Source organism: Penicillium bovifimosum (genome assembly GCF_028826915.1).
Source record: "Penicillium bovifimosum strain IBT 22155 chromosome Unknown utg000003l_segment0_segment0, whole genome shotgun sequence".
Classification (NCBI taxonomy): Eukaryota; Fungi; Ascomycota; class Eurotiomycetes; order Eurotiales; family Aspergillaceae; genus Penicillium; species Penicillium bovifimosum.
The window spans coordinates 1469074-1492027 of NW_026622712.1; the positions used below are offsets into that span (position 1 = coordinate 1469074).

Consider the following 22954-nt stretch of genomic DNA (forward strand, 5'->3'; position numbering starts at 1 on the left):
AACTGGGAATCGGACGCGGCTTCCCCCAATCATTACCATGGGTCGGATCCGAAGAACGCGCCGGGATATTCTCGGTAGGCTCTAAGGCCTTTTAGTACATTTGATTTAACACGAGCATAGTCCATTTTCAACAGAAGCCCCTCCTATCTTTGAAACACCGCGTTAGGGGGAACGATCGATTAATCAATCTTTCCATTATTGCCATTTTGCCGCCCATATATTACCGTGGCTGCGTTATTATCCACCTCTTACGATATGGTGCATTTTGTGAGAAGTGATGTTTTGGGCGGGAAATTTGAAACCCCAAACCGGTGCGCATATAGATGCCTTGGCGCAATCTCGAGTCATGTGCCAGAACTCACATACTGACCTGTCGTGTATATCAGATATTCGGCACCAGAGACGTTGAAGATCGGGGTTTCGGGCATTGTTTGGTTCGTTTTCTCTGCTTGTTCCGGTTATGAAGCCAGAATGCAAGTCACTAACTTGATCATCCAGCTCTTCATGGGATCAAATAGGCCAGCAATATGTTGCGGTGAAAAAGATCATCCAGCCGTTCAATACGCCCGCAACTGCGCAGCATATTTACAGAGAGATCAAATTGTTGAGGCATCTGAAACATGAGAATGTGTGTTAAGTAACCAATCCCTTTTGTCTTAACTCGAGCTGATTGAATGAACAGGTCATCCGTCCGCTTGATATTTTCATCTCACCTAGAGAAGACATGTGAGTTTCGATGTCGTTATCATTTCACGCGCTATTTGCTGATCATTCGCAGCTATCTCGTCACGGAACTCATGCAGACTGATTTGCGAGAACTTTTGGACTCGAAATCTCTTAGCCATGAATTCGTCCAATTCTTTCTATATCAGCTAATGGTTTGTTTCTCTCCGTCGTCTGTCAAACTGTTGCTAACTACATTGCCAGAGGGGATTGAAATACATTCATTCAGCGGGTGTGGTTCACCGCGATCTTGAACCCAAAAATATTCTCATTAATGAGAACTGCGACCTCAAGATCTGTGACTTTGGACTGGCACGAGTCCGGGAACCGCAAATGACAGGCTACCTTTCGACCATATCAAGTAGACTTTACCGGGCTCCGGAAATCATGTTGTTATGCCAGACCTACGGCGAAAAGGTCGACATTTGGAGCGCAGGGTGTATATTCGCCGAAATGCTGCTGGGAAAACCTCTCTTTCCAGGAAAGGACAGCTTCGAGCAGTTCAGCGCCATCACAAAGCTGCTCGGGACGCCCTCCGAGGAGACCTTGGTCAAAATGACTTCACAGAGTGTGAGTTTCATATCCAGTCACATCACAAAAATGTTGGCTGTTGAACAACTGCGTTGAGCGAACACTAACTTTTTTCATTTCTGAAGACTCGGGGCGTTCTTGATACACTCCCCCAGCATGATGGCTTGGGATTGTCCAGCACATTCCCAAACATTGATCCAAGTGGTACGTTCTCTACAGTAATACTGATAGATCAATTGCTCACACCTTGCAGCTCTTCAACTCCTCGAGAAAATGCTGGTTTTCGATCCTGATCATCGAATCTCTGCAGCTGAGGCTCTTACTTCACCGTATCTGGCCTCATATCATGATCCGACAGATGAGCCCGTTGCGGAAGAGCAATTCGATTGGACGTTGAATGGGTCTTTCTGTTCTGATGATGTATGGAAGCAGAAACTGTATGTCTACCCAACCATTTGGCAGGCATGATACTTATTCCTATGTCAGGTATGCCGAGGTACTGGAGTATCACAAGAAAGCAGAGATCAATGAGTCCGTCAAAAAGTGGACTCAGACCTCTTCGACAGTGCAGAAATGATCAAGCGACCATGATAAACCACATGGCCGTCATGAAGTATTTATGGGTTGCGTTAGAGGAATGTTCTTTATTTGCATCATCGGGATATACCCAGTTCCTCGATCGTGTTTTCGGTGTTTTGGTCAACTACGAACCTGTTTTTTGTGATTTCAAATGAGCGCACTTCCATCTTTGTTTAGGTCTTGTTATTAATTTCGAATTTATAGTTAGTTCGGATCATACCTATGCTACTCCTGTGGCGGACTTGCCGCTACAGATCAACACTTACTTGCAGTGTGAGTTTACAACGAACTGAACTGCGCCACGATGAAGACGATTAAGATCGGGTTTCCAGGTACATGTAGGCGGTATGAACCTCCCTCCAATAACATCTCCACCCACTATTCTGGTCCCGGTTTCGGGTTCCATTCAGGTTTCACTACAACTATGACGACATCCGGTTCCCTCGGATCAACCCCAGGAAGCTATTTATATCCTCATACTGTTCTTTTCGCAACTCAACTTCCCACCCTATTCTTCTCACCGAAAATATCACATACCTAACTCATTGATACCTATATACCCGATAAAATGACCTCGAGATATATCGTAACTCACGCCCACCCTTGTCCGTGAACCGCAATTAACAAAAACGGGCAGGTAACATTCAAAGACTCAGCTACTACTGAGCAGATCAACGGTTTCATGAAGCAAATCCAAGAAGATGGTGGAACTATCGTTAATAGATTTCCAGATATGATTTCCAGAGGTTTCTCGTATGTATCATGTCTAGGCTGGAAACTGGATGAATTTGATCACTCATCGATGTTGCAGGGCCGCTATAACAGACTCCGTCTACGAAAAGATTCGTTCAGACCCTCAGATCGATCATATAACACTCGATCAGGCTTACGAGAAATCATCTTCGGTCTCTGCCCCTGGGGTATCTGTATAGTCTCGACTCTCGATATAATATTACGTGTTCTTCGCCCTCTATGTACATCAATGACACGACTCATGGCCGCTAGGATCACTCTCATAAACGTACGGTAACAGACTGGATGTATCTGATTGGAGTATCTTGAAGTATCTATTGATTTCAGTGACCTACGTTATTGCACTTGGGCAGTGGCTCAGCATTGTGTTGCTCTGCCCCGGGTGCCCCACGTGGGACTTCAGCATACTTAGTACTATAACTTGCGGTCTCCCAGCCGCAAGGTACCGTAGCTTATTTAGACTACACTGCACGTCGCGATCCCCACGGTTGCACGATCGCTACACCCGTGGGTGCTAAGCCTCCGGGAACGCTAGCTCTAAGTAGCTAGCGTGAGTCTTGAGAGTGCCTATGTAGTACTACGCAGTTACCCCATACATATTAAAGAAATTTCAAGACTTGAAGCAGTGGCAGGGATGGGTTCCATCCCACAAGGGCTCAGGGGAGATAGCAGATGCGGCTAATCTTGACGCAAGGTGGGAAGTGACAGAATCGGCAGAATACTAAGATCAAGGAAGAGAGAGGTTAACGTAGAAGACGTAGAAGTTCCGGACGGCCTAAGACAAGAATTACATTCATTTTGAACTTCAATGACCGAAGTCTGTCATCATACTGTAGTGCGTTCCTTGGCTGGCCTGATGACGGGACTGCGGCTGGTCTACCGTCTCATAGACATCAGCGGTTCCCTGGAAGGAAATGATTGGCAGAGTGAAAACCCACCCGGGGTAGCGCGGGGAGGATTCTCTGCCGAGTGCCGTCAAATACAGTACCTGGACGCCCGCTGCCTAAAGGCGACAATGGAGCAGTTATGGATTATCAATTTGAGATACAAGGTCCAGCCAATCAACGAGCCAGCGTAGCTCAATGGTAGAGCGTCAGGCTTTTAACCTGAATGTTGCGGGTTCGACCCCCGCCGTTGGCTTACCTTTTGCTTTGCTTTTTGCCCCCCTCTCCTTGTTTTCCAACCTAGTCTTGAGTCCTTGACTAAATAAGAAATGCGGAGAAGCATAATTTCATACTTTTTACATCCACGGATTTACTGCGTAATTCATTCCAGAGCTTATACTTAGAGCGAGCTACATCGGGCAAATGAATTTCTCTCTCTCTCCCCTAATTCATTCCATGGATGACCTCTATAAAAGTCCCCCAGTTAGCGGCGGTATTTTGAATTGTTCACATGAAATTGTCGGAGAAGTATTCAGACGAAGTGCTTCTCTTATTGTACAAGCATCTAGAGGTCAAATGCAAAGTTATCAAGATGGAAGCATCCAATCGGCGGCCCAGTCGGGTCAATGTCCGGTCCGACTCACGGGTGTAAACATTTGTAGAAGCGATTGCATACATTCCGGTACAGGTAATTTATTCCCTTACTGATGCTTATGCTCGCTCCAATGGGCGGTGCTGTTGTGGGTCAAGCGCGTAATCAAAGACGTCGGAGTACGAAGTACGGAGTGCACAGAGCTGAATGATAAGGGATTACCTATGTCCTGAAGAAACTGAAACATAGCTGTTTAAAATCTTGAATTTATAACATACCACCAGATTATGATTGATAGAGTGGAACGTACAGCTGGATCTAGCAAGGATAAGCACCACTTAACTACAGTGGTGTGACTGGTGTCTGATTAGTAATTAACCTCCGGTACTTAGGTCCCCACTTTTACTTTTGACCGCTATCTAGACCGCTTACTTTATCAGCCAATCGGAACTCGCGCGTCACCACCTATTGGATGAATTCGAATCCCCCGAGGTTTCTGCTTGGCAGTATTAAAGTGGGTCCTAGGCCCCCAATGTACCGGAGGTTAAATACTAATCAGACACCACTGTACATATGCACGCTCTGTCATCGTCGTACGACGTAGCCCCCCCTTTACCTCCTTTCTCATATATCCGACCTCCACGACCAACCATCGCCGGTAAAATGATCTCCAGCACTATTGAGATTGATGCGCCGCCTTCTAAAGTGCGCGAACTTGTATGCACGAGCCCTAAGTGAAAAAGCGAGGCGAATCAAGCTAACAAGCGATCGCCCGTAGCTGCTGAATTTCTCAGCATACCCGGAATGGCACACGGAATGGCTTAAAAGCATCAAGGTCCAGGATAGCACCAAGACCTCAAAGGAGCTTGTCTGGGGAGACAAGATTGAGATCAACATTCAGAATTTCAAGTTCGTTGCTGAAATAAGGGTGAGAAGCACCGTCCCATTCAACATCAACTTGAGAGCTGAATTCCGTGCGAGCGCTATAGGAGAATACCGAGAGCCTGTTTTCTTGGCAAGGACCACCCGTATTAACCATTGCTGGTTTGTATAAGTTCCATATGGAACCGGCCAATGGCGGTGCGTCGACTGTTTTCACGCAGACGGAGGATCCTAAGGGTCTCCTTGCGTTTATCATGAGCCCCTCGCTGCTTGGGAACAAAGTCCGTGCTAATTTCGACATATTCCTTCGGGATCTTAAGGCCCGTGCTGAGCAGGCCTAATTTTGGGGCCAAAGTTGCCGCACACGCACTGTTTTCCCTGGTGTGCACGCACATTGTGCTGTGCTTGCGGGGTCGGAACCAAAGTAAAGGCTTCTGGGCATGCACAGTTACTTTCCGGCGAAACAATTTGGTGAATGGAATAGCATCTCATATGAACTTCTCGCTATCGTTGTATGGCAAGGAAAACATCGTGAGGTCTGATGGTACCTGTTGATCCGTGGCATTGATGGCAGCTTCCCATTGAGCTCGAAAGACGTCTTCAACCTGGGCTTTTTCCAACCACAAGACGGACTGGATGCGGGTAAGGATTTCATCAAAGTCAGCCAGTTGTAGAGAAATAGCTATTTCTTGGGCTTTCACGATGAACCACTGGTGGTGAACCGTGCCAACCGAAGCTACCATCCCGACGATGGAAAACCAGACATCGAGGGAATCATAGACACGAGCCGTTGATGCAAGATGTTGAAGTTGCTCCATAAAGCGCATGACAATGGTATTCAGTAGGACGGCATGCGAGTAATATGTTGGCCCCTGGACGATGAACATGTAGAGTATGATTCCATAGCGAATGCATTCTGTCATCGGTGATAATTGTGGTAATGTGGTATCTGGGGCAGAAAGTAGAAGTCGGTGTATGACGTAGCAGGTAAGGTCATGAAGTTGCGTGGCTGGGAAGGGCATGTTGCGCGCTCGTTGAAAGACGTGTCGGAGACGAAGGAAGACATTCTTGACTACGTAGTCAACTCCAATGCTGCCGATATCGAATAACTCATCGTTAAGCGCCGTTGGGTCCAGTTGCCATTCCGGGATCGGGGGTATGCCATCTCCAGTGCCGAAGTCATCTTGGGTCTTGAATTGAGGGTGGCCCATTATGAGCATCGATACCCTTTGCGATGTGTAAGTTTCATGGCTTCTTTTGAAGGACTTTTTGTCTTACCAACTGATCATTCTGGCGGTGAGTGGGCTTGTCTGCCTTACAGCGTTGATGCCACCTCTCATGTCGACCAATTTCTTTAGACCTTCAACATGCATTTCGCCAACTTTTAAGTTGCCTTTGCCAAACTGTGAGGCACTTAATGTCAGTTATCGTTCCATGCAAGAATATAGCAGGGAAAGCGCGAGGCATAGGAGTGTCTCACTTCAATGGTCGCTAATGTTATGACAGAGTTCAAAGTCCCATCCTGCACAGCTAGTGACGTGGACTCAACCTTGCGCCGTACCAGAGCCACAGAGTCAGCCATGAGAAGTTCAGATGTCTGAAAGCCCTTCTGTGCCAACAACTCTTCATCAAGACAGGCCGTCTGGAGCGAGACGTGAAACAGTGCTGGATCTCCTAGGGCAAGTGGCCACCAAGAGATCAGAAATGGGTTTGAAGTTGCGTTCAGATCAAGAGGGTAGTACTGGAAGGCAATCTTGTGGAGGACTGCTTTGGTAAGCTATGCGATCATCTTAAAGTTTCACCACAGGCCCACATACAGCCATAAATCAAACGTTGAACATGCTCCCGAGGTAGTCTAGTCTGTGGGTACGAGTCAAAAGGATCAAGGGCCCCAAATCTGTAGTTGGTCAAAGTGCCAGATCCATCCAATGCGCCTGTTGATGCGCCATTCTGCCGCCCGTGAGTTGCCGGCCCCGTTAAGGGTTCGTTGGCATAAGTGCACTCAACTTGCCGCTTGATGCAGCGGGAGCAGCGCGGTGTGCGGAGATCGCAGCTGGACTTTGATTTGGCACAGGCAGCACAGGACCTGCGGAGAGTTTGTCGCATCCTGGAAGAAGAGTGAAAAAAATGCAAAGAAGGGGGTGTGGTGCGTTAACCCCAGGATTAGATCAAGGTAGGCCCTCCCACCGCTTTCGAGGTCACACTGGGAATGGATTGATAGAAACGCTGCAAACCCAAGTGCCAAAAGGAAATGGGCTGACTGTGAACTTCGAACTTCGAAGTCATCGTTCATGGTGCACGCGGGCCTCGGGCCAATGACCCCGAAGCCAAGCCAAAATAGGACTAGACGCCGCTGCTTGGCATTGGAGTCTAATCCTAATCGGGTAAGGTGTACTCTCGGGCAGTATCATGCTGAGAGAGGATATGCCCTATCTCCCGCCTATTTTAAGGAGAAACAGTATGGCAACATCTCTCTGCCATCAACCAGTGACAACCACCATGGAACCTAATATGGCAGCTGAGGTAGCCAACATCTCCATCGCTCAGCATGATCCCCTACAGATATGGCCTTCCGAGCCTTTCCAGTTCCAAAGCTCCCTGCCGCGTTTCCTGGCCAGCTGGTCTACCTGGCAGTATGTGGTGACAGCTATTCTCGCCGTTGTTGTCTATGACCAATGTGAATATGCTCGATGCTCGCCACAATCATAGGACCAAACTAACGCCATCCTCCAGTCATGTACATCAGACGCAAAGGTTCAATAGCCGGACCACCGCTGAAGATCCCGCTCATGGGTCCATTCATACAAGCCCTACATCCGAAGTTCGAAGGTTACCTTTCGCAGTGGGCGAGCGGCCCACTTAGCTGCGTATCGGTCTTCCACAAGTACGCGTTCACATCAATCACCAACTTCCCCAACTTCGTTAAGCATGTGAGATGTCGAAACTAACGCACTTAATCACAGATTCGTCGTTCTAGCTTCCGACCGAGACATAGCCCACAAAGTGTTCAAGTCGCCGACATACGCGGAGCCCTGCCTAGTGTCAATTGCAAAGGACATTATCGGCCACAAAGCTTGGGTTTTCCTTCAAGGAAAGGACCACGCCGAGTACCGCAGGGGATTGACACCACTGTTTACGAACAGAGCCATTGCCACCTATCTCCCGGTCCAAGAGAGGGTGCTGGCTGATTACTTTGCCAAGTTTGTTGCCGACAGCAAGGAGAATCAGGGCCGGCCAATGGAATTCATGACTAGGTTCCGCGAGATCAATTGCGCACTTTCATGTCGCACATTTTTCGGTGATTATATATCCCAAGCCGCAGTCAAAAAGATTGCCGACGACTTCTACCTTGCAACAGCTGCCCTCGAATTGGTCAACGTGCCTTTGTCGATGTACATCCCGTTCACCAAGACCTGGCTCGGGAAGCGGACGGCTGATGCAGTCCATGCCGAATTTGCGAAATGTGCAGCTGCATGCAAGAAAAACATGGCAACCGGCGCAAAGCCCACCTGTATCGTTGACCACTGGGTACTTCATATGATGGAATCTAAGCGATACCACGAAAGAATCGCAGCAGGGGAGACAGACGCCGAGAAGCCAACGAACATGATTCGCGAGTTTACAAACGAGGAGATCGGACGAACGCTGTTTACTTTCCTTTTCGCCTCCCAGGATGCGTCTAGCAGTGCCACAACTTGGCTCTTCCAAATCCTTGCCCAGCGACCCGATGTACTCGACAAACTGCGAGCAGAAAACCTTGCCGCTCGCGGTGGTGATAGGAAGAAGGCCTTTGATCTTCCCATGCTAGAGTCACTCACCTATACAAAAGCAGTGATCAAAGAGCTCCTGCGCCACCGACCACCTGTGATCATGGTTCCATATCTTGCGACCAGAAATTTCCCTGTCACGGCCGACTACACTGTTCCCAAGGGCGCTATGATCATTCCGTCCTGCTACCCAGCCCTCCATGACCCCAATGTTTATCCAAACCCGGATACCTTCGACCCCGAGCGATGGATCTCTGGGGATGCTGAGTCGAAAACGAAGAATTGGCTAGTGTTCGGCGCGGGAGCACACGATTGCTTGGCAAGAAACTATGTGCCACTGTCTATGGCGGGTATGATTGGGAAAGCAGCGTTAGAGCTTGACTGGGAGCATCATGCTACGGAGAGGTCGGAGGAGATTCGGGTTTTTGCTACACTTTTCCCAATGGTGAGTACCACTACTTTGGAGACATCCTAGACTCTTATTCCGGCTCGTGGCTGGTGCTGACCTTTGGTATAGGATGGGTGTCCGTTGGTGTTCACAGAGCGTCCATGAAACGTGCGCTGCACAACTGTTGAGGATATTCCGCTTATGGCGGCTCCCTTGAAGGTTCTATTTGTATAGTTAATTCATCATGCAGGTGGTATATATACAGGTCCTATCGTACAATTCATATATTCTGCTTTTCCAAATCCAGCAGAAGCTTCATCACCATCTGAGTTATGACTTCGGCTCCTTGGGGGAATTCAGCTCCTTGAGGGACTCAGCCTCCTTCTAGGAACTGGGCTTTTTCGAGATCAAGCTGTTGATCTTATCAACAAGCTCATGAGTCGAGTAAGGCTTATGGATGATATCGTCCATACCAGCACCAAGCATTTCTTCTTGATGTGCCTGTCTGACATTGGCTGTGACCCCCAAGATGGGCACATGTCCACCATCTCGTTTTTCACTATCACGGATGGCCTTCGTCGCACAGCTACCATCCATGACAGGCATCTGCTGATCCATAAGGATGCAGTCAAATGTAGCTTGATTATTCGCGTCAACGGCCTCTCTGCCATTACAGGCCTCGGAGATCTCGTAACCCAGTGCATCCAACCTGCGTGAAATGATTCGCCTGTTGATGAGATTATCTTCGACCAATAAGACACGTTGCCGGCCGACACTGCGTTTCTTCATATCGCGATCGCGCAACGATTCCGAACTCTTTCGTCTCGTCTCATCATTCGAGACTTCGCGGGCTATCTTGTGAGTATTTGCCGCGGCTTCGTCTGTCGGTGCACCAGGCCGCGTCTCCCAGATATTCGCTTCCGGAGGATCCTCTGGAATCTCAGGCTCGTCTGTTGATTGATTGACGCCCTGCATTTCATTGCCCAGCGACTGGATATCAACACAAAGTCGGTCCACTCCGGACATATCAAGGCTACCATGCCCTTCGCTGGTCGTGTCTGTCGTCCGGCGTACTTTGAAAAAGAATCCAAACGTACTTCCTTCTCCTTCTTGGGAGCTCACGCCGATCTCACCCCCGTGCAGGTGACAAAGTTCCCTGCACACATTGAGCCCAAGCCCAGATCCACCGTAGACACTCTCGGTCTTGGGAGTTGCTTGATTGAAGCGTTGAAACAGCCGTTTCTGGGCTTGAGCGGTGATACCAATGCCAGTGTCTTTGACGGCGACCAAGACATAAGCAGTTTCGCCAGCTCCCCATTCAGAAGAGTTGGTTGCGTCCTTGCGGAGGTCAGCCTCATGCGAATCGAAGAAGACGACGTTTGGCGGATATGAAGGGGGTCGCTCTCTCGATGCGCCAATGGAGACTCGTATTGATCGACGACTCTCCGATTTTGCAGTGAACTTGATAGCGTTCGAGAGAATATTGATCAGAACCTGGCCCATGCGATCAAGATCTGCCATGACCCAATCAATGTCACAATGCGAGTAGGAATGATCGACCTTGTATTCAAATTCAATCCTCTGTTTTCGGAGTTCTGGTCGAAATATTGCAAGCGGCGTGGTGAGGTGGCGTTTGGGCTGGACTTTATGCGGCGTTAACGCCAGCATGGACGCGTCAAGTTTCGAGAAAGTCAAGACATCATTGACAATTTTCTTTTGATGCGTGATACAAAGGCTGATCGTCTCCGCTGCTTCGACAATGCCCATGACCGATATTTCATCCGGTTTCTTGTTGTATACTGCCTCCTGGATATCCTCTGTGCAATGTAATATCGCAGAGAGCGGATTGCGAATTTCGTGGCTGATCATATCGATGAAGCGCTCCTGCTGCTTCTTGCGTTCTTGCGCATCTTCCGCCGCCTGCTTCTGTAAGAGCTCGGCCTCCTTCTCCGGGGTAACATCCGCAATCGTGCAAATGAACATCCCGCCTTCGCTTGGCCCAAAGCATTGCACATCCTTGTCGTCCAGTTTATCCAGTGTCATGACACACCACATCGAGTTCGGATCGCGGGTATGGTATTCAAGGCGAAGCGGCCGTTTAAACTTCGCGACATCGAAGTACGCAGAGGATACTCGTTCATAGTCGTCTGGGTGAACCGAGCGCAACCAGCATTTTGAGAAATCGGAGGTGAAGCATGTGATGAGTTCCCGAAATCGGCGGTTCACGGAGACAAGTTCATATTGGTTGGTGAGGATGGCGACGCCATTGGGGAGAATATCGGCCAGCTCCTTGGCCGAGATGTTGCGGCTGAAATTGAACGTCATCTATTTCTCTAGGCGGCTCGATGAGCAGTTCTTCCAATCTCACTGAGAAAGTCGTGCTGAGAGCCTGATATGATGTGGAGACTGTGGTAACCATCCAATTGTTATATGCCCACAAGTCTTCGGCTGGCTCGCATGGCAAAAGGTAGAGGCTGAGCGACAGGCTGAGCGAGAATCTGCGGTGTTGTTTGCAGTGAGGAATGGTATCTTGAGCCAGTTTGTAGTATGTGGAATTGAGGGGTGGTATGATAGATCAAGACTCTGCAGACAATTTGATTCTCTCTGACGAGAGTGCTCTAACGAGAGCATGCGGGGATATGTGTGGTGCCTCCTGACGAAGTGAGATACGTCATCATTGTGGGCATTTTTCTTCGATCTACTTCCAGCAGCACACTGGGGTTGTCATCTCCGGACTTGGTGATTGGCGACCAATAGTTAAACGGTAACCTAATGGAGCTAACCTGGCTGGGTTAGCTTAAGTTAACGAACATGCATGCCATATATTTGAGGCAGGAACATGACGTCACTTTTGGACTGCAGATCAAGGTCTCTGATTGGCTGATTGGACTTTGTGGCAAACCCTGCCGGACTTGTCTGCTCTTCGTTGTTCCTGTGTCCAATCGCTTAATGTGCACTGTGTACTAGGTGTAGCTCCTTATTTGAGATGATGTGGAAAGAGCTAGTGTAGCTTATGTTGACTTCATGCAAAGCCAGCTGCTTGTGGTACATGCAGAGTAACTCGGCCTACAGCCAAGTGCATATGCTCCCATGTGACGAAGACCATTTCTACTCTTTTTCTGAAGATGCGTGTTTCCTGTGGTTCTGGGGTTATTGTAGGATTGAATCCTAATCTATTGTGGGGTTGTGATGAGCGTTATTAGAAGCCTCAATATTTCGCCGTTGTAACGCAACCTATCACAGAAAAACATACGAATCATTGAAGACCTGGAGGACGCTTACAAAATCCAATCGAGGTACTTGGTTACACAGTAACTATACCTACAGACTAGTAACTATACCGATTGAATGTGTAACTAAATTTGGAGCACGTGGGTTCCTGAGATTCATTGTGTGCACGTCCATACTACTACATACATTGATCTGCACATTAGCGAAACTTCCCTGTCAAAGCGCAAGGGTCGAGTACATGACAGTGCGTCACACGTGCGCGAATATGTAGATTTCCCAAGCCGAGATTTACCCAGCAATATGCGGCAAGTGTCAAGATGCTTGTTGATCTTGTGGTCAAAGCTTTTGCTTAAGTGTCGATCAGCTTCGTCCAGCTGAAGATGATGCTTCTACTACCCACATTTGGCTTGGCACAAGTGATCCGAGGGTCCCAAAGTTAGGCCATTACCTAGTAAGTACTGTATGTTGGACATATTCATGGATTTGGCGAGGTAATAGAGGATTTAGAACCCTACATCAAAAGCCACTACTACTACGTACTGTACGTAGGTTCCAGAAGGAGTGGAGCATCGGCGGCAATAGTCCCACCTTAACCAGAGGGTTGTGTGCAGGTTGCTTCAACACAAACCCTGGGAGATGTTGATTGATCGAAAAATTCAATAGCGGAGACGAGAACTGCTCCACTTGTTTTGAAAATTTGGAGCCGTTCACAAAGAGGTCTAGACAGAGTACTTTACGTGAGGAATGTGGGATGAGCTGTCGAAGCGAGTGAGTCAAACTAGGCGTGGCAAATCTTGCCCAGTCTTTGCACACATTACAAAATTCTTTGCCAATACTAGTGACAAGCCTTTAGATTTACTTGTATGGAACCTATTCTGAGCCTTGCATTATGTTGTGGCTTCGGAGGTATCAAGGGCTAACCTACCCGCGTAGCCCTACCGGGATCCCGCAATAACAAAGTTACGGGTCTGGGCTTAGCGTTCGGGCCGATAACCTTCGGCTGTGCAAATTTTTTGATGCCCGAATTTAAACTTACACTACATCTCTGATATTGACTTGGTGCGTTATTGCCTTTGCATTGTAGAGGATTAGACAACACACACACACACACACACACACAGCATGTGGATAGCATTATCCCACATCTTATCCTATAACGCTGTCTGATTAAAGACTTTACCACATGTGCGAGCGGCAGCCCAGGCCCCAGTGGATTTCGCACTCCACTCCTCGTGGGTTCATCGTGGGTCTCTGGGCCTCCTCCATCTCAAAGAGGTAACCCGAAGGAATATTCTCCAGTCTAAAGATCAATGCTTAAAGAAGTAATCCGAAAGACTTCACTCCACTTTTTAAACTGGATCGATTGAAGATTCTGATTTTTCTAACAGTAGTAAATCCTATATTAGTATGAGAGTAGGTGCCAGTGCTCCCTGGAGATCCATTTTCATCTTTCACTCAATCCTCAAACTGACACAATGGGCATTGTTGACTATTTCAGCCGACCGCGTGGCGATCAGGCACATGGTGATGTTGAGACGCCCACCGTGGAAGGCCCAAAAGTCATTGAACCCACTATTATCTCCAGTCCCGAGTCTTCGGGTATGGTCACTCCCGCAAACATGCTCCCTTCCCCGGCTGGGAGCGAGGATCCGCTTATCTTTGAAAAGATCCCACATCAGTTCGGTCGATTGGGGTCTTGGAAAGGATCTTTGATCTTGCTCGTTACATCCGGCTCTCAGTTTCTTGACAATGTCTTTATGACGAGCGCCAATATTGCCTTGTCGTCGATTCAAAAAGACTTTGACGTTTCGAGTACCGATTTGCAATGGATGATTTCTGCGTATACTTTGTCATTTGGTGGTTTCCTTTTACTAGCTGGTGCTTTATCTGACCGGTATGGCTGCCCTCCCTTTTTGTCTTTCATGTTGATGGAAGCCCGATCCTAAGTTTTACAGATATGGACGAAAGAAGATTCTTTGCCTGGGTCTTGCTTGGCTGTCTGTGTGGACACTAGCCATCGGATTTGGGCAGTCCTTCATTCAACTCACGGTATTCCGTGGCATCCAAGGAATTGGAGCCGCTTTGACTGTTCCCTCAGCTATTGGCATCATCAGTTCCTACTTCAGCGGTGTGGATCGCACTCGTGCCCTGTCAATCTATGGAGCTTCTGGTACCTTGGGGTTCTGCACCGGTCTTATCTTCGGTGGATTCCTGACCTCTTCATTGGGCTGGAGATACATCTTCTACCTGATCATCATAATTACTGGAGCGTTGGGTATCTTGGGCTTCATTGTCCTCCCAAGCGATGTTCCTTCCCAGAAGAAACGCGAGAGAATGGATTACATTGGCGCAGTGATGTCCACTGCTGGCCTCATCCTGCTCCAATTTGTGCTATCCAGTGGTGGAACCTACGGCTGGGACCAGCCGTTCATTATTGTGCTGTTGATCCTGGCTGTTGGTCTCCTTGTTGGGTTCACTATCTACGAGAAGTACATCAGCAACCCGATCATGCCGCTGTCTTTGTGGAAGATTCGCAACTTTGCCGGTCTTTGGGTTATTGGTTTCAGTAAGTTGTCCAATTTCCGAGTTCATGCTTTAGGCGGTACTAACTCAGGCACAGCTGGTTATGGAACCTATCAGAACGTCATCTACTATATCGTCCTTATTGCGCAGGAAGTAGATAAGCTAAACGCTGGCGATACAGCTCTTCGCTTTCTGCCAATGGGTGCCATTGGTTTCATTGTCTCACTCGGCACGGGAAAACTGCTTGAGATCATGAATGGAAAGCACCTCCTCATCATCGGTCTGGTTCTGGCTGTAGTCGCTCCTATACCGAGCGCTTTGACTTCGAACTCAGACGCTGGATTGTATGTATTGCCACTTTTGACTTGGGTGAATCTACGCTAACTGTCATAGCTGGCTAAATGTCCTTCCCACGTCCCTCATCAGTATCTCATCCGTGTCTTTCATCTTCGTTACTACGAGCACTGTGGTCCTCACGAGTGTACCGGTCGAGGTCAAGAGCTTGGCTGGCGGAATGGTGAGTCCATGCCCTTTTGTCGCATGTGCCTTTCGATATATTGATCTTCTCTGTAGCTGAATACTGCCTTCCAAATTGGCTCTGGTGTTGCGTTGGCTATCTCAGCGGCTGTTACTGATGCTGTCGATATTCAGCAAGGACACAGTCTAGAACAGCAGTACGCCACGGGTCTTTGGTGCTCTGTCGGTCTTGCTGGACTGGGCCTGGTAATCGGTCTTATTGCTGTTAGGCACAAAGGTATTGGACCTAAAGATAGGTTAGGTGCTGGCCCAGTCGCTATTTAAATATGTGCTATGATTGTTTCGGTTTTGATAGATGGCTGATAGACTTGCTTTTGCTTTTGTGTTTGTTTTTGGCGTTGAGCTTTTATAATGGGCAATGAACGATTTAGTGTGTTGGTATGATGACTGGAAAAGAGGGCCGAATGTAGTAGTTATGAAGAGATTTTAACTTTCATGAATAACCTTATTGATTTGATGTTAAATATTCACTCTGGGTAGTGCACTTAAAATTGGTGTCTTCTTTTACCGTGACTTGAAATACTTGCCAGTTGATTCGATTCAGGAGGGATCGGAAGACACAGACAGACGAAAAGGACGAAAAGAAAAGGAAATTTTCTGATCTTCTGACTGAGATGAAGGAGAGAAAATGGGATTTAGAAATTAACGCTTTGCCTATGAAGCATAAACAATCATAGAATTATAGATTGTCGTAGTTGAAGTAATTAGATATCTCAGAAGGGCTGTGCGGTTGTCCGGAACCTGATGAACAAGGCAACGAACACCCATACGCCGGTAGACCCACATTTTATGTCACGTGCCTATCAGATCCGGATTTGGATGGGACTAAGATCGCGATGCATCAAGGGCCCTGTTTCCGGCATCGAGGAATGTAAAGATGAACATTATGACAGTATGTCTGCTTGCGTAGAGCATAGGGCATCTGGGGAGTTTTGACTCCCGCCCTCCAGAGATCTCGTCATGATTCCATCTTGATCAGCCTAGCGACTGTCAACGCCTTTCACAATGATCGCCAGAGGAAAGGCCCTCCAAATGGCCATAACGGCATTTGCCGCTTATGTTCTCTTTACACTACTTTTCAAAAAATTTGGAGACAAAGCATGGCCCGAGTCACTACCTACTCTCTCTCACAGCTCTATGAGCGATAGCGGCTATGAACATATTCAGAATCGCACTCTTGGGGTCGGTTTCTCCTCCCGTCTTGAAGAATTAACCGCTGACCGCAGAAAAATCTCTAGTTTGAGCATATATATGCCATTAGCATGAAAGAGCGGACGGATAAGCGCGATTTCCTGACCCTGGCAGCTTCAGTGTCGGGCTTCATGGTCGAATGGCTTGATGGAGTGCGACCGGATGAACTACATCCCAAAGCCATGCCCGATGTAAGTACTGCTAATGAACCCAAAACAATTGCCTTCTAATTTCACCTTAGGGATTGAATAACTCATCCGTGAAGCCCACTGCTATCGCATGTTGGCGTGCTCACATGAATGCCTTGGTCAGGTACTAATTCCCGGGGCTTCTTTATTAAAAAGGAATACAAGCTAACTTCTGCATACACACACGCACACAGTGTGGTACGCAACGACTACTCCACAGCTCTGATTCTCGAAGACGACGCAGACTGGGACGTGAACCTCAAGTCCCAACTCCGTGAATTCGCCCGCGGGCTACACGCGTTGAAAGGAATCAACCAAGTATCCAAGGAAGCTCCCTACGGAACCGACTGGGATCTCTTGTGGATAGGCGGATGTGCCTCGGGCCCGAACGCGAACGAAACGAACTTCTACGCTATCCCCATGGATCCCACGGTCCCCAGTGTACACAATCGAGGCACCTGGGGCGGACCCACTGATAAGTGGAAGCAACAATATCCCGAATTGGCCGAGGACTCGACGCGATTTATCTACCAAGCTGAGATGGGCTGTTGCATGTTCGGGTATGCGGTTACCAACAGGGGTGCGAGGAAAATAGTTTCTGCTCTTTCTCTCGATCACTTGGACAGCCCGGTTGACAATGCGCTGAATGATTTGTGTGCGGGAATTAACGGCCGTCGGAAGATCGAGTGCTGGGCGCCGTTTCCCAATTTAATTGGGACTTATCGGAAGGCTGGCTCTTCTGCTCGGGACTCAGATATTGAGAGCTATGATGATACTGATTATCACGGGGAGCAGTCGTGGAATATAGTTTATAGCACCAGGCAGAATATTAGGGAATTGGTTGCTGGGGAGGAGATTGTTTACTCGCAATGGAAAGAGGAGGATGTGCCGTGGTCGGGTAAAGAGATCAAGCATAAGGAGTTTGTCTATCCTGTTGGACATCTTGTCAATTAATTCTCTATTGCTGCGTCTATACTATCATACAAAATATTTGTGCTTTATGTTCTTCCAACTTCAGCTGGCCTTCTAAGGTACGTTTGATTTAGGTTTGCTAGTCTAACGGCGATGCTTGTTAAGATCTGGTTCAACTCGGATAGATCCAGGCCAAACCTTGGGAATCACAGCCGCCATCCGCTCTTGCTTCTATGGTCGCTCTGGGATCTAGTCTCGAGCACTCTGCTTCGATGCCTCGAATAACTTCTCTTGCAATTGCCATTCGCAGAATTGGAATTGGGAATCATCGGTTCCTTGAATACCCGGCTTCTTCGCATTCTCGTTGGGAGCGCTCAAGTTTCCAACTGTCTAGCCCAAGTGTTCAGTTGAATCGGGCATTTAGTGCGGTAGATAATAAGCTTTCAAGGTTTATTCAAATCCCCTTGCTCGGCAAATGAGCTTGTTCTAGGAATTGAAATCTACCTAGATTGGACAGGAACATAATGGGTTAGGTACTACAGTACATCAGTAAATTGTAACCTCATTATAGTATCATTCCATTTGAAATTCCTTCCCCCTTGGCATTCACCTTCAGCCAATAGTGATTGAATACCTTATAGTCATGTGCCTGGAGCCCTTGGATTTAAGTGGTATTTCAGCAGGGCTCAGCCAATTCAAATTTCCGAAGGCTCGGCCCGGTTAGTTTCTGGTCGGAAGACTAGGGCGGGAGGTTAGCGAGGGCATATCATCTATCATGCAGTTTTTAAATTGCCTATTTGAGCACCTTGAAGATATGCTCTAAGCTAATAACCGTAATGTAATATCGGTAGCCTTACTTTGCCCTTCTGTTGCATCTCTTCTCTGAAAACCTCTCAGCAATCAACCGTACAGCATGTAAAAGCTTCAGGTGATGAAATGAAGGTGTCTAGACTCATGTGGGACCTTAGATTAACTCCTTGCATCGGCTCTCGATTACCGTTCACTCCATCCACTATGGGTTTCTTCACCAATCTACCGAGACGTTCCATCTATCATTTCTCTTCGAACCAGCCGTATGAATTTTACCTCCCTTTTGTGCATTCCTGGGTCCCATCCCAAGAATATTCCCTCTTCTGGCTTCCTGCTTCCTTGGAATATTGCCGGTCACCGGGAGCCCTTTGCTCTAGATCGAGTCGGCAAGAATGATCCCAACAGCCTTGCATGTCCTACGCTGGAGCATGTGACTCGAAGTTACTCTCTGAAGTTGAAAGTGACCAGAAAATGATGAACAAAAGAATGCAATGGCAAAAGCCAGACTGTGAACAAGCCGATATAACCGGCCTTCGGCGATTCTCAATTCCTTTAAATCTGGGGAATCTCAGCGAGCTGACAGCTTTTGATAGTCCTTTTTCGCAGAAAGCCTCTTTATACTGCTGATTAGTGTCAATCACGCCGATCTCTCATACATACCCTTATATTTTCCGAGGTGTATACGTATACATGGCACGCTTCATCAACCTCCGAGGCAATAGCCTCAACATCGCAGCTATCCTGGGTGTCCTCATGCCAGGCATCCTGACAACGGGATACAACGCGTCATTACTCGGCGGTGTTCTGACACTCCGGGACTTCGAAGATCAATTCCCCGAGATCGACATCGCTGCTGCCGAAGACAAATCCCGTGCATCGACAATCCAAGGCCTCGTCGTGGCTGCTTACACTATAGGCGGGTTCTTCGGTACACTGTCTTGCGTATGGCTAGGCGACAGGTTAGGCCGCCGACGCACAATAATGGCAGGATCAGTCATCCAAGTCCTTGGAGCGGTCTTGATGGCTAGTGCGAGTGCTCTCAGCCAGCTCATTGCATCGCGTGTAGTTCTTGGCTTTGGAACTGGTGTTTTTCTGGCCACGATCCCGCTGTGGCAATCTGAGATCTCACCTGCAAAGAAGCGTGGCGCCCATGTTGGCATGAAGGGGGTTTTCAGCGGTCTTGGGTGTGCGCTTGCGCTGTTCTTGGACTTTGGGATGTCTTTCACACGAGGCAGCGTTGCTTGGAGGTTTCCTTTCGCTTTTGTCGTGTTGCTTTCTCTCGCTGTTCTGGTTTCCATTATTTACCTACCGGAATCACCCCGCTGGCTGATCCGACAAGGCCGGATTGCTGAGGCTAGTGAGGTCCTAGCTGCTCTCGAGGACACTTCTGTCGGTGATGAGATTGTCGATGCCAAGATAAAGGACGTCCAAACATCCTTGGATTTATCTGGGGAAAAGTCACTGAGACGGATCTTCCATATGGGCCCTCAAAGAACTTTTCACCGAGCTTTGCTTGCTGCTGGGGCGATGCTGTTTCTCCAGCTCACCGGCGCAACCGTCATTACCTTCTACAGTTTGTCTCTCAAAGCACATACTCCCTAAATCCCACATACTGACACGTTTCCCCTATTACAGCAACTGCAATCTTCGAAAATAATCTCTCCCTTGGCAACTCAACATGCACCGTTCTGGCAGCAGTCTACCAACTGGTCGGTCCCCTTGGCGGGGCATTCTGTGTGCTCAAAATCGAAGGACTCGGCCGTCGAGTCTTACTCCTGGGCAGTGCAATCGGAAACACCGTCTGTCTAGCGTTGGTAGCTGGACTCGGAACGCAGACGGATAACCCTCTCGCAATGCGCGGAGCAGTCTTTTTCATTTTCCTCTTTCATTTCAGCTATATCATTGGATTCGGCGCTATACCATATCTCTATGCGACAGAGATCGCACCCTTGCACCTTCGAACAACCATCAACAGCTTCAGTATTAGCATTTCCTGGGCAGTCAGTATCCTGCTCACCAGTGTCACACCCATCGCGTTCAACAGTATGGGACAGACATACTTCGTTATCTTTGCAGGTTGCAATGCGACCATGGTTCCTATTATCTACTATCTCTTTCCTGAAACTGCCGGGCGCAGTCTCGAAGAGATGGATAAGATCTTTGCTCTTTCGAAGAATTCTTTGGATGTTGTCAAGGTAGCAAGACACCTTCCGCATGGAGGATCAGTTGACTTGTCACTCGAGAAGGATCTTGGTCCTAATTTCAAGTGCCCCGAGCTTCAGCTTCGTGAGGTCTATTCACGTTGATGTATATGAACTTGTTTGGAGATACGCAGTTGTGAAAAAGGGCGGAATGTCTTGATGAAATGATCTATGGTCCGGAGATTTTGAAATTAAATGGGCCAAACCAGCGTTTTAAACGTCCAAACCTTGATATATCGAAGCCACGTAGTGCGAAAACCCCCATAGCCTGTTGCAGCCTGTTGGAAAGGTTTCACATCATCTCCGGAAACACCGGAAAGAAACGGCATTGAGCAAGAGAGCAGGAACGAGCAGTCTTGCCCCGGAAATCGCAATTATGACAGTTCCTCAAGACATCAGTGGAAGCTCCATGAAGTCCGTGGGTATCAGGAATTATGAGAAACCGGGTCTTGATGCGGCTGACGAAGTTGCAGTCTCTGCCATCGCGGCGGGCTTCATTGAGTACCGTGTTGGAATAAAGGAATCCCGGACAACGGTGAAGCTGGCTTATCTCGGGTGCCGTCGATGGTATGTTTCAGATGCTGCGTCGGGTCAGACTGCTCCAACCCGAGGAAGCCTGACCACGTCTTACCACGAACACTGAGCCGAGATGCAAATTAAACAGATATAACGAGACACTGAGGAAGCACTGAGCTGGGCTGGGTGACTCCGTCGCTGAACTCAGCTACTCACAACTACACAGTAGTATGTGTAAGATACAGAGAAGCGATCGGTTACGTACGTACAGTACCTTGGTCCTTGAGGAAGTTGAGGTCAATCTTCGCACGTGATTGGTGGAGCCGGGCCAATCAAAACCACCATGGCATCAAGGAAGCGGGTCCTCGGGCCCCAAAAATGCGTTTACTATATTAGGACTAGTGGGGGTGCCAGCAGTCATTCCCATAGTTACTGAAGCCAAACAAGGAGTTTACGATAACTTCCGGTCTACAGAGAAGACCGGTTCATCTAACAATCACAGTCAGGCGCAGAAGTTTTGTTGATAAGTCATCAGATGTCGCATTGAATCGGTTTGATAACCTCAGGGACTGCTTCAGGCCCCTAGTGACTCGTGGTAGCATTCATGGAAGTTCCCTCGATAAAGACGGATAGAAAGTTGGCAAGTCCCGAGAGACATATCATCGATACAGCATAATAAGTGAGGGCAGAGGGGAAGTAGCAATGTAGGAAAAAATGCTAATCCTTCTCCCGTATCTTCAGGCTCCATGCAGCCAAGTACCAGTTTCCATTCTCTCAATCAGAGTCTTTCTTCTAGTTGTCTTCTTCTTCATCCGGTTGAGTAAATGCCTCCAGGATCTTCTTTCCTTCCTCGGCGTCCTCCTCTATGAAAGGTTTCAGGCCGAAGCTGTGCATGAAGGCAGTCCAGCCGCCGTAGGACTTAACAATAGCCCGCTCGGCTGGGGTGAGAGGTGGCTCTGCTATAGTCAGAATTTATTTCACATTCTGAATGTTGCAAGCAGATACGTACGGAGTGCGTCCGTAACAGGCATTTTGGCAGATGATGAAACCCTTCCCTTTATTGCAGCTGGAAACAGTGGGTATCTAGTGCGAATGAACGGGTTAGGGCTTGGAAAGTGTTCAACGAGTCAGATACCATATCAGTGGACTCACGCTAGAGTAGATTAAGGGTCAAGCTTTGCTAAGTCTGAAGATTTATGGGAATTTGAAAGGGAAGAAGATGATCAACATCACAACCCCTTCAAGGTTTCCAAGCGGGGAATCCGGCACAACCACGTGACATCGTATTGATAACGATTAACGATCATAACAGAAGTGAGCTTTCGTGATCTAATCCGGCGCCCATCATGTATACTTCAAGGCAGAAGGAGGGTCAGGAGGCAGAAATGACCTCGGCCTTCTCTGTCACACGTTATCTAGCCAACTCTTATGTTACTGCTTGCCGATAGAATCGAATAAAATTCGGTGATCAGGGTCCAGGGATTAGGGTTTACCGCAATGTCGATAACCTCACCTCTTCTATTCAGCACCTCAACTGCCGAGGTGTATGAGAATAATGAGATAGGTCCTCCAGGAACAGGCTATGTTTCAAAAGCAAAAACATACAACAGTGAGGATTCGCTGGTGGTCACCCACCCAACTACTAACTCACCGGCGTGTGGCTTAAGTACGGCTGAGCGGACGGGAAGCCCTGTTTTCCACACCCTATGGTCGTATGTACTGAACATGATGGTGAGCAGATTTATG

General features: G+C 48.1%; 9 protein-coding genes across 9 annotated transcripts, besides 1 other annotated feature; 6 read left to right on the forward strand and 3 right to left on the reverse strand.

Moving 5' to 3' along the window:
* Positions 1-255: 255 nt before the first annotated feature.
* N7515_003606 (uncharacterized protein) lies at positions 256-1831 on the forward strand (the record flags this gene model as incomplete). The annotated part of the gene is made up of 9 exons (XM_056664350.1): positions 256-311; positions 387-434; positions 499-628; positions 683-726; positions 779-878; positions 928-1293; positions 1380-1458; positions 1508-1691; positions 1741-1831. The coding sequence occupies 9 exons, from the start codon at positions 256-258 to the stop codon at positions 1829-1831; spliced, it is 1098 nt and encodes a 365-aa protein (XP_056523407.1).
* A 2804-nt stretch (positions 1832-4635) lies between these two features.
* N7515_003607 (SRPBCC domain-containing protein) lies at positions 4636-5285 on the forward strand (the record flags this gene model as incomplete). Its single annotated transcript, XM_056664351.1, has 3 exons — positions 4636-4779; positions 4841-4990; positions 5052-5285. 3 exons carry the CDS (start codon positions 4636-4638, stop codon positions 5283-5285), a joined length of 528 nt encoding a protein of 175 aa, XP_056523408.1.
* A 147-nt stretch (positions 5286-5432) lies between these two features.
* On the reverse strand, positions 5433-7050 carry N7515_003608 (Zn(II)2Cys6 transcription factor; the record flags this gene model as incomplete). Its single annotated transcript, XM_056664352.1, has 4 exons — positions 5433-6171; positions 6223-6347; positions 6425-6708; positions 6762-7050. The coding sequence occupies 4 exons, from the start codon at positions 7048-7050 to the stop codon at positions 5433-5435; spliced, it is 1437 nt and encodes a 478-aa protein (XP_056523409.1).
* A 393-nt stretch (positions 7051-7443) lies between these two features.
* N7515_003609 (Cytochrome P450) lies at positions 7444-9264 on the forward strand (the record flags this gene model as incomplete). Its single annotated transcript, XM_056664353.1, has 4 exons — positions 7444-7621; positions 7678-7828; positions 7908-9156; positions 9229-9264. The coding sequence occupies 4 exons, from the start codon at positions 7444-7446 to the stop codon at positions 9262-9264; spliced, it is 1614 nt and encodes a 537-aa protein (XP_056523410.1).
* Positions 9265-9483: 219 nt separating this feature from the next.
* Positions 9484-11424, reverse strand: N7515_003610 (PAS domain-containing hybrid sensor histidine kinase/response regulator; the record flags this gene model as incomplete). The annotated part of the gene is made up of 1 exon (XM_056664354.1): positions 9484-11424. One exon carries the CDS (start codon positions 11422-11424, stop codon positions 9484-9486), a length of 1941 nt encoding a protein of 646 aa, XP_056523411.1.
* A 2381-nt stretch (positions 11425-13805) lies between these two features.
* Positions 13806-15654, forward strand: N7515_003611 (uncharacterized protein; the record flags this gene model as incomplete). Its single annotated transcript, XM_056664355.1, has 5 exons — positions 13806-14224; positions 14286-14896; positions 14951-15197; positions 15247-15370; positions 15427-15654. 5 exons carry the CDS (start codon positions 13806-13808, stop codon positions 15652-15654), a joined length of 1629 nt encoding a protein of 542 aa, XP_056523412.1.
* Positions 15655-16395: 741 nt separating this feature from the next.
* On the forward strand, positions 16396-17723 carry N7515_003612 (CAZyme family GT25; the record flags this gene model as incomplete). Its single annotated transcript, XM_056664356.1, has 4 exons — positions 16396-16572; positions 16629-16772; positions 16823-16893; positions 16964-17723. 4 exons carry the CDS (start codon positions 16396-16398, stop codon positions 17721-17723), a joined length of 1152 nt encoding a protein of 383 aa, XP_056523413.1.
* A 1458-nt stretch (positions 17724-19181) lies between these two features.
* N7515_003613 (uncharacterized protein) lies at positions 19182-20797 on the forward strand (the record flags this gene model as incomplete). The annotated part of the gene is made up of 2 exons (XM_056664357.1): positions 19182-20064; positions 20127-20797. 2 exons carry the CDS (start codon positions 19182-19184, stop codon positions 20795-20797), a joined length of 1554 nt encoding a protein of 517 aa, XP_056523414.1.
* Positions 20798-22000: 1203 nt separating this feature from the next.
* On the reverse strand, positions 22001-22239 carry N7515_003614 (uncharacterized protein; the record flags this gene model as incomplete). The annotated part of the gene is made up of 2 exons (XM_056664358.1): positions 22001-22167; positions 22218-22239. The coding sequence occupies 2 exons, from the start codon at positions 22237-22239 to the stop codon at positions 22001-22003; spliced, it is 189 nt and encodes a 62-aa protein (XP_056523415.1).
* A 549-nt stretch (positions 22240-22788) lies between these two features.
* Positions 22789-22954: part of a sequence feature (Protein overlapping with rRNA (N7515_003615, KAJ5138767.1) was converted to a misc_feature.) that runs on past the window's edge.